Source organism: Rhagoletis pomonella, unplaced genomic scaffold, assembly GCF_013731165.1.
Source record: "Rhagoletis pomonella isolate Grant_MI unplaced genomic scaffold, Rhpom_1.0 Rhpom_scaffold_02903, whole genome shotgun sequence".
NCBI classification, from domain to species: Eukaryota; Metazoa; Arthropoda; class Insecta; order Diptera; family Tephritidae; genus Rhagoletis; species Rhagoletis pomonella.
This window is the reverse complement of record NW_023461456.1, coordinates 15,166-25,785: the sequence shown is the minus strand read 5'-3', so window position 1 is coordinate 25,785 and position 10,620 is coordinate 15,166. Positions and strand designations below refer to the sequence as shown.

The following is a 10,620-nucleotide window of genomic DNA, read 5'->3' as shown; positions in this document are numbered from 1 at the left end:
GGGTGTATCTACTGTAAAACAAGTTATTTACGAAACATGCGACGCTATTTGGAATGAGCTTCATGATGTATATCTATCTACTCCAAACCGATCGGAACAAGTATTAATAGCGGAAAAATTTTTTGTAAAAACTGGAATGCCGAATTGTTTAGGAGCAATTGATGGAAAACATATAAATATTGTCCTTCCTCAAACAGTGGCTCCTTATATTACAACTATAAGAAGACTTATAGCATTGTACTGCTGGCGGCATGCGATGCAAACTATGTTTTTACTTACGTAGATGTCGGGGCTTTGGGAAGTCAGAGTGATGGCGGCGTGCTCGCGCAAAGTGCTTTCTGAAAGAAATTGTTAAACGGAACTTTAGAAGTGCCTCGTCAAGTTAATTTGCCGGGAACATCGTGCAGTTTTCCATATTACTTTGTTGGTGATAGCGCATTTCCACTTAAGGCCAATTTAATGCGACCTTTTCCAGAAATGAAGTGAATCCATTAGATTCTTGTCGTCAGGGAGCAGTAAACCGTTCTTCTTCATATGCCTTTGAATTACGAAATATTCTTAAAGAATTCATACGAACAAGTTTTTAAAACATTATAGTTTGTTTATCTCACACATACCTAAGCTTTTTAGCCTATATTATATATAGTGACTCAAATAATCGTTCGCAAAACCATATTATACAAAACTCGCAAAGATTTTAGAGTTAAAATTGTTTGCAATTTTTCATAAAATTAAGCTCATAACATGATACACCATATTTATCAAAGGTTCAAATTTTATACAAAATTTAGAAAAACTACATAATTCTATTGAAATTTCTAACTTTTTAAACGAGTTTCCAGAGCTTTTGGGGTTACAGTTTTTTTAGCTTGGAAATTAAAAAGATGTAGCTTTCTAAATTTTGTATAAAGTTTGAACCTTTGATAAATATGGTGTATCATGTAGCTTAATAGTTTGCTCATATATTCAAAGTATATTTTGCCACAATTGAGGAATGTGGCCAACCTTTTCAACTGAGAGGTGGCCAATCGCCTTAATTTAGCTTAATTTTATGAAAAATTGCAAACAATTTTAACTCTAAAATCTTTTCGAGTACTGTATAATATAGTTTTGCGAACGATTATTTGGGTCATTACATACACTCACGGAAAAATGTATTTTCAAAGAGAATTTGTAATAATGTATCCAAAAAATTCTATTTTAATTGTTTTCGTTGATGTTTTATAAAATTTTTTATAATTTTTTCGAGCACGAATTTTTGTATCCCATCCAATTTTAATAAAAGGTTTAACTTTGAAGTTTTTAAACTATCGCGTTGATTTATGGCAATTTTTTTACACATTCGGAAATGTTTTTTGTATTGAAGAAAATGTGTAAAGAAATTGCCAAAAATCAACGCGATATTTTAAAAACTTCAAACTTGCACTTTATATTAAAATTGGATGGGCTACAAAAATGCGTGCTCGAAAAAATTATAAAAAAGAAATTACAGCTTTAATGTTTTTTTGTTGCATATTTTTATAAAACATCAACGAAAACAATTAAAATAGAATTTTTTGCATACATTATTACAAATTCTCTGTGAAAATACTTTTTTCCGTGAGGGTATAACTTTTGTACTGTAAAAGTAGCTTTTGAATTGTAAAAGGATGATTTTGTAAAAACTATCATCTTTTCGAAATCAGAATATCGTTACCTTAATTCACAAAGACCCTAACCAACACTTTTTACGAAACTGCGTTTTTCACAGATTTTGGTAGGATATAGTTATTAAAATACACTCAATTAAAATTTTAAAGTGTTAGCACCAAAAACAACGGAGTTACATGCCACTTTTTAGAAAGCCCTACCGGTTTTTGATATTCTTTTTATACTATTTTTAAATTAAAAAAAAATGTTGATTAGGGCCATTGTGAATTAAAGTAACGATATTTGTATTTCAAGGAAAAAAACATGAAAATATTTAAATAAAATTAAACAGGACTTTTTGGCATTTCAATTCCGACTAATTTGGTCAGCAGAAAAGGCCTGCATAGTTTTGTACCTAATACTACTGATATGTGCATATGTATATGTAAAAATGTGTATTTAAATACTTATAAATAAAAATGTAGGTACATATTTCAACTGTAAAAAAGCATTTTATTAATATTTCATAAATTAAGATTTTTTTTTATAAATAAATTAGGAATATGTTTGTACTTTAACTGGAACTGGCAAAAGACTTTTTTTTAGTTTCCAGGTACTTATACATAAATTAATAAGTGTTCTACAACCATTTTGAGATGTTTTTAACATATATAATTTATACTCATATTTTTATACTTATTGGAATTAAGTAAGTAAAAGTATTAATATTTTTAATTAATAATCTTATCCAGAGAAGTAATAGTTTGTACTTTAATTGAAACTGTCAAAAGACTTTTTTTTTTTAATTTTCAGGTACTTATACCTACATTAATTAGTTGTTCTACAACCATTTTGAGATGTTTTTAACATATATAATTGTACTTACACTTGTCAGCTAATTGAGTTAGTTACTTTTTGACCAGTTTTGGCAATATTTCTTTCGTTTATTTAGGGCCGGTTGTTCAATGTCTTAAAAATTTAAAAACTCAACAAACTTTGCTAATTTTCCCAAAAATTTCAAACTTATTTAAAATTTTGAGAATATTTTAGGTATGCAGTTTTATAGCCCATTTCTTTTTTTAGTATAAGGTGCAATTTCAAGATGCTGGAAAATCTCGTTGATTTTTAATGATTTTTTTTTTGCTGACGAAATTTCTTTTATATGGAAGAAAATGCCCACCACCGTCAGCAAAAAAAAATATTAAAAATCAACACGATTTTTCAGCGTCTTGAAATTGCACCTTATACTAAATAATGGAATGGGCTATAAAACTGCGTACCTAAAATTTTTCTCAAAATTTTAAATAAGTTTGAAATTTTTGGGAAAATTAGCAAAGTTTGTTGAGTTTTTAAATTTGTTTACAAAGTTGGAAATTTGGATTTGAATGACGCTTTTTAAATATATCGACACCTCGATATAAGCTCTGGATTTTTATAAAAAAAACATTAAATAAACGAAAGTAATATTGCCAAATGTGGTCAAAACGTAACTAATTAGCCGGAGACAAGGGTATACATAAATATTTTAATTTAAATTACCGAGTACAACCATTTTGAGATCTTTTTAATACATATCGCACACGATTTTCAAAAGTGACACAATTCACAATTTGGAATTTTTGAAATTATGCGCTAAAAATGTACGCAGAGCTTTTATTTACCTTTGAGCAAAAGCTGGAGCAAATTCTTGTTATAATTTGTTGAAAAGACCCTTTGGTAAAGTCTAAAGTCGTTTTTCGCAGTTTCTGGCAAACGTGTTATTTTGAGCTGCGTCCCCTTTGAAGATCGTGTGCGATATGATATGATTGTACTTTTATTGGAATGCGTTAGGTAAAACGTTGCAAAACAAATTTTTAAAATTCAGTTGATGAATAGTTCTGCATCTCCGCAAAAACCAGAGCAGACACTTTCGCCTCAATGTCGTTTACAGCATTCATGGACAAGCCGGACTCCTTTATTTTGTTGGCTAAACTTTGAAAATGGAGGGAAGTGGAGTCTAGTTCTTTAGTTTGGTTACAAAATTCAGCGCAAGTCATAGATATGCTTTGCGCAGCGTGATCCAAGAAGTCATTGAATTTTTGCTGATTTTCCTGTGAATTCAAATTATTTGATGAATCACAATGTTTTCAAAAATCAAAGAAATCTAACAAAAAGGGAAATGTTTAGTTATTTGTACAACGATTTTGTGGTGGGTGGCGGAGGGGGAGGGGCGGAATTATTAATAAACTAGCAGACCCGGCGAACTTCGTCCCGCCCAAAATTTTTATATATTTTATTGAAACTTTTTGGTCCAACATTTTCACCAACAATTCACGTTTACGATTTTCATTGGCACATTTGTCTGCTAAGATTAAGGTTTGGTGGTCATTTGCCGCTTTAAATAACCTAAGGAAAGTGTTATATCCGTTCTTGAAATTCTCCAGTTGTGCGGCATTTCATAGCACGGTTATTCGCAAAGCGAAATAAATTTTTTCCTCTTCACTCCCTGGCGGCAACAATGACCCGGTTCTATAGTGAATGTCCTAGAAGCTTTACAGTATAGTAGGTGCCAAATCAAAATGGGTGCGAATCATTGTTCTGTACCTTAAAAGTTTGAACGCATAATAATATTGGAAAATCACATCCATTGGGCCAATTGCAACGCAGGACCGTCGATATACTCAAAGGTGCAAAAGGTCGATTTAATCTGACCTTCACGGCCCCTTTTCTCACTTGGCTATTTTTAGTAATAGTTCGACTTCAGCACCACTTGGCAGCACGTTTTTGCAATAGTATTGCATACATATTTAAAACATTAGCCAAATCGGATCATAAATCAGATTTTTAGTAATAACTCAACCACAGCGCCAACTGTCGGATTAAATTGTGAAACGAAACCATCCAGAGACCCACTCAAATACACAAAAAGTTTCGTTAAAATCCGTACAACCATTTAGGAGGATTTCACTCACAAACACACCTACAGAAGAATAAAAAAAATCATTCGAAGATAGCTAAAGGTCGGTAGGTTTGTAGGCCTCACACCCCTTTCAAATAGCCCAAATTTTCTCCATGAGTATGGGCTTGATTTCAACTATATACATATCTCCATACGAAGTTCCAGTACTGTACCATGAATAGTTTTAGAGATATGCAGTATAAAAATTCGATTTATATGGGAGGAGCCACGCCCCCCTTTCCAACAGTTGCCCTCTTTCTTCATGAGTATGCGATTGATTTCATATATCTCCACACCAAGTTCCAGAACTCTACCATGAACACTTCCAAAGATAGGCAGTATGAAAAATTCGGTTTGTATGGAAGATGCCACACCCCCTTTTCCAATAGTTCCAATTTTTCTCCAAGAGTATGCGATTTATTTCGTACATCTCCATACAAAACTCTAGAACTCTACCAAAAAATTTCCAGAGATAAGCAGTATGAAAAATTCGGTTTGTATGGGAGATGCCACACCCCTTTTTACTATAGCTAAAATTTTTCTCCAAGGGTATGCGATTGATTTCGTATATCTCCATACCAATTTCCAAAACTCTACCATGCACACTTTCAGAGATATGTAGCATGAGAAATTCGGTTTGTATGGGAAGTGCCACGCCCCCTTTACATATAGATTTTTTTTCAGCCTAAAACCATCCTTGGGACACGTGCGGCAGTTTCAAAAAAATCGGTTCAGCCGCTCTCGAGCCTTGCGAAAACTAACAAACGGCTTTCTAAATATAAATTAGTTGAGATATATTATATATTATAATTATATTTTGACAGTATCCGTTCTTTCTGAATGGCGCAAAAAAATCTTGCCTAGTGAGGAATTCGCCCCTTGATATGGTCGTTACTTAAAGCTATTTATATTCGAAATTGCATGAAAATTGGAAAACAGGAATCTATAAGCTTATCCAGGCAAAAAGCTACCTATGTACCGAATTTTAAGCAAATCGGACCATAAATACGATTTCTTCGAACAGATCGGTCCCTGGTCCACTTCTCGGACAAAATGGATCATATATGCTAATATATGCTAAAAAGCTACCTACGTACCGAATCTTAAGCAAATCGGACCGTAAAAACGATTTTTTCGAATAGATCAGTCCCTGGTCCACTTTTCGGAAAAAATGGACCATACGTCCTAATATATGCTAAAAAACTACTTACCTACCGAATTTTAAGCAAATCGGACCATAAATGCGATTTTTTGGAATAGATCGGTCCCTGGTCCACTTCTCGGAAAAAATTGATCACATGAAGCTATCTGCGCACCGAATTTTAAGCAAACCGGACCGTAAATTCGATTTTTTTGAATAGATCGGTCCCTGGACCACTTTCCGGAAAAAATGGGTCATATATGCTTATATATGCTAAAAAGCTACTTACGTACTAAATTTGAAGCATATGGGACTATAATAAGATTTTTTCTATTACACCGGTTCCTGGTCCACCTACCCGAAAAAAAGTAAAATGTTTTTAGCCTAAAACATGGTGGTTACCGAAAGCTATTTGTATACAAAATTTCATGAAAATCTGACCAGCCGTTCGCGAGATTACCTGTTACAAAAAAAAGGGACTTCTCTTTATATAATTAGTATAGATTAATGCACAGATATAGTAAATAACTTTCTTTTCATATAAAGCGTAGAGTCTTGCCTACAAGTACGTGTGAAGTTTTTTGATTCGGGTCACGCATTTGGGCCCGGCAACCCAAATTCGTTGTACAAATAACTAAACCGGTCCCAACAAAATGCAATATACGAACCTTGCGCGTGCTGGAACTGGTTCGTGGAGACTCAATAGTGGAACCCTCTGTTGAATTTATCTCGGTGAAAGGCGGTAATTCCTCTATAGTGCTTTCCAAGTCAATTTCGTTCACATTTCCAACTGAAATATATTTTAAAATAGGTTCACTCACACAGACTTTAAATGAACGCGCTTTGTTAATTTTACACTTCTTTACCTTCGGGAAGATTGCACTTCGTCCAGAAAAGATACTGCTTCCATATAGCGCCTTTTACGTTTAGGACTTGGAGCGCCACTTCCCGAAGCAAGCTGCTGCGATCTTTTTATTCGTTTGTAGCAATCACCTAGATCTTTCCAGCGCTTCTTGTATTGAACTTCTACAATTGTAAGTTATAATTATACCAAAGAAATGCTTATATGGTAATAAATTATACGAACCATCACATTTCATAGCAGAAGCCACTTCCTTCCATGCTGAATCCTTTTTTCTTAAATTCTTGTAATCGTTAAGACCAAGGTTGTAGAGTATCGGCTGTTTTCTAATTTCTTCGATTAATTTTTCTTCGAAATCCATTTTTAATCTGTATTTAAATGTATTTTATTAATTAAATTTCATTTAGAACGCTTAAGAAAAAGAAAACGCGGTCAAGCAAATGTCACGCTTGAGTGATTTCAAGAAGAAGAGCGCATACTGTCGCTTGTCAAAATAGAAATAGATCTAATCTGGCGACAGCTACAGCTGTCGACCGTCGCAATGTTGCTCAGTCGCGTTCAAAATAATGCTTTCCATAAGAACATGTGTATTAATAATTTGACAGATGGCGCACTGTAGCCACTGTCTTCATTGTGTTCCGCACTTGAGTTCTGTGGTGAAGCAAATTGTAAAACCAAAAAGAAGGGTTGAAGTAAAATAGCGGAAAATCATAGCAAGACAACCGAGTGCACTAGAACATTTGCATATATGTATAGCAACTCATTACCAATTGTTAGCGCAAGCCACGCAGTTCGCAGTCATCGTCAAGACGAAGATAGAAATGAGTGTTATGGATGTAAGCAAAATTTAAAATAGAGTGCTATTTTTTATTTGTGTATACATACATACATAAGTGCTAAATATTCAAAAAATATGTACATATATGCTTGACTTGTTATAGGTGTCCACAACTAAATCCCCTGCAACCGATGCAGGTGAAATAAAGGTAAAAGTCCTGTCTAGAGAGTACAAAATAAGTTCAAAGCGAGGACGTAGCAAAGTGTGGAACATTTTCGGGAGTATAGAGACTGGAGATGGCGTTGAGGTGACTGACTTTTTGGTTTGCCGAAAATGTATGAATATATATAAATACAACAAAAAAACACATCAAATTTGGTGAAGCATAAGTGCTACGTCCACGATGAGTCAAGAGCGAATTCTCTAGTGCCCAAAATCGCTGCAGACACAAACACAAAAAAAATTGCAGGTGATATGTTCACAAAATGGGTAGTGAGGAGCTGCAGACCGTTTAAAATAGTCAGTGATGACGGTGCAAAAGAAATCGCAGAGTTTTTCGTATCTATGGGAGCTAAGTTTGGTCCGAATATAGACGTCATGACCTTCATACCTGATCCGACAACTATTTCGCGCAACGTCGAGTCGATGTATAAAATTAATTTTGCTGAAATAAAAAGAGAAATATTTGCAGTAGCTGAAATAGGATACGGCTTAACATCGGACTTGTGCGCTAAAAAGAAAATTATACACCCATGCGCTATTTATTTTTAAATTAATTTTAATTAGATATTTTTTTTTTATAAAAGTGACATTGTCTAATTTTCAAATTTCAAGCTTTGCACAAAAATTAAAAGAAATCAAGGGTTTCATAAAAATTTCGTCACGTTATTTTTAGAATTTTATAAAAATTCAAAGTATGCAGTTTTATATCCCATTCAATTTTAGTGTGTACAATAAGGTGCATGCCTGTAGTGTCTACAAAATATTGTTAATTTTTGGTATTTTTTTTTGTTGATGGTGTTGCGCATTTTTCTTCCACATAAAATAAATGCGAACATTCGTTATATGGAAGAAAATGCGCAACACCATCAATAAAAATATTGTACACTTGAAATTGGTATTTTGTTTTACTAAAATTGAATGGGCTAAAATTTTGAATTTCTAAAAATTCTGAATAAATTTTTTTTGTGAAAATTTGTTTTGACAAATTGTTAAATTTTTCTTGTTTTTGTACAAAGTTTGCAATTAGTATTTACATGGTGTTTGTTAGGCAATGACCTAAATTTTTATAAACAAATAATACAAATTAATGTGAAAAAATTAGCCCAAACTGATTAATCGTACCATTTTGTCGCGGGGTGTACATTCATACATATGTAAACGAATATGTGCCTTGTTTTTTTTATTAGATGAAAAGTGGATTGTTTTTTATTATCACAGCGCACGGCAGTGCGCGCGAGTGACGAAAGCATCCACAGTAGCATGCTGAAATGACATAACTTTACCGCCTGAAAACTAAAAATCGGGCTGCTGAAAATATACATTTCGGGCATTTTCTCAAAAACTGGTCAGTTGATTTTATTCTAAGCTTCCACAAATCTAGTCCAAAATCTTAGCTTTCATGTGACATACAGGTTATATCTGCGAAAAGTCTCGTTGTGGAGATATTGCGATTCAAATTGAAAAAAATGTCGTTCTACAAAGGGTTAAAAATTAACATATTCGTCTAATTTGGTTACTTTAAGATATAAAAATAATATACCCAGTTCCCCGAAAAAATGCCCATTCCCCGATTGCCACTTAAACCGAAATTCCCTGCAAATCGGGTAATTTTCCGCGTGTTGTCAAGTTGAAGGATGAAGCTGTGCTAATCACATCGTACATGTCTTGGAAACCACAATTTGTGTGTATTTTAGAGTTTTTTCAGTCACATGCCGAAATTGTAACATTTTTCCCCATTCTAATTGCAGGTATGTACACAGTTGTGGTGTAGTGGTAAACAGTGCGCGCTTTCACTCCGCAACACCTGGGTTCAAGCCCTGGTCAAAGCAACATCACAAAAAAAATATAGAAAAAAAGGTTTTTTCTTAACAGCGGTCGTCCCTCGGCAGGCAATGGCAAACCTCCGAGTGTATTCTGCCATGAAAAACAACTTCTCATAAAAATACAATCGCCGTTCGGAGTCGGCGTAAAACTGTAGGTCCCTCCGCTTTGTGTGACAACATCAAGGCGCACGCCACAAGTCGGAGGAGAAGCTCGGCCAAACACTAACATATGTGTAAGCGCCAATCTAATATTGTTATTATGTACACGGTATTTAACTATGCTACACGGGTTTATCACCCACACTTAACCTACCTGTACCTACAGTGGTACATAAATATGTATGTATGAATGCATTTAGTTCACCCAATGTGCCGCTACTACTTACATACATATGTATAAATTGCCACTGAGCAAAACTACTTGAGAAAAAACCATTAGTTTTATAGAACGAGTGCAACACCTTACACGTGATAGAAGTAAAACTTCTTAAAAAGGCACATGTGTGCGCCCCACAACCGGTAGAAATCGTAACAAAAATAAACTACGAGACTATCAGACGAATACAGTTGTTTATTGTATCCAAGTTGGTGCCAAGTTGATAAGTTTTTATCATTTCTCATATCTTTTTTATACCCGAGCGCACTTTTGCACAAGGTTATTATAACTTTGTTCACATAACGGTTGTTTGTAACAGGCAAAACGAATCGAGATAGATATAGACAAATGTATACATAAATGATCAGAATGAAAAGAGAAACCGATTAAGCGGTGACTGTCTGTCCGTCCGTCCGTCTTTGCACACGATAACTCGAGTAAAAATTAAGATATCTTAACGAAACTATTGAAAATGGGCGAAATCGGACAATAACCACGCCTACCTCCCATATAACGGTAACTTTCAGAAATACGAAAACTGCGATAGTTTAGTAACTACTGAAGATAATTCACTCAAAATTGACATTTAGAATAACTTTTAGACGAAAAATAAGAATATTAAAAATTTATGGAAAATGGGCGTAGCCACGCCCACTTATAGTTACATGTGTATATCTTGGTAACCGCTGCACCAATTTCATCCAAACTTGGCACAGTTGTTGACCCTGGTACAGCATACCAAATGGCCGAAAATTTTCCAAATCGGAAAATAACCACGCCCACATCCCATATAACGGTAAATTCGAGAAATACGAAATCCTCGATAAATCAGTAAATATTAAAGCTAATTT

At 34.1% G+C, this 10,620-nt stretch overlaps 1 protein-coding gene across 1 annotated transcript; it reads right to left on the bottom strand.

Annotated features, from left to right (window-relative positions):
- Nucleotides 1-3,262: 3,262 nt before the first annotated feature.
- Nucleotides 3,263-6,932, bottom strand: LOC118753828 (transcription factor Adf-1-like). The gene is made up of 4 exons (XM_036488699.1): nt 6,796-6,932; nt 6,575-6,734; nt 6,377-6,498; nt 3,263-3,719 (listed from the first exon to the last, which is right to left on the bottom strand). The coding sequence occupies exons 1-3, from the start codon at nt 6,929-6,931 to the stop codon at nt 6,477-6,479; spliced, it is 318 nt and encodes a 105-aa protein (XP_036344592.1). The 5' UTR covers nt 6,932; the 3' UTR covers nt 3,263-3,719; nt 6,377-6,476.
- Nucleotides 6,933-10,620: the final 3,688 nt, after the last annotated feature.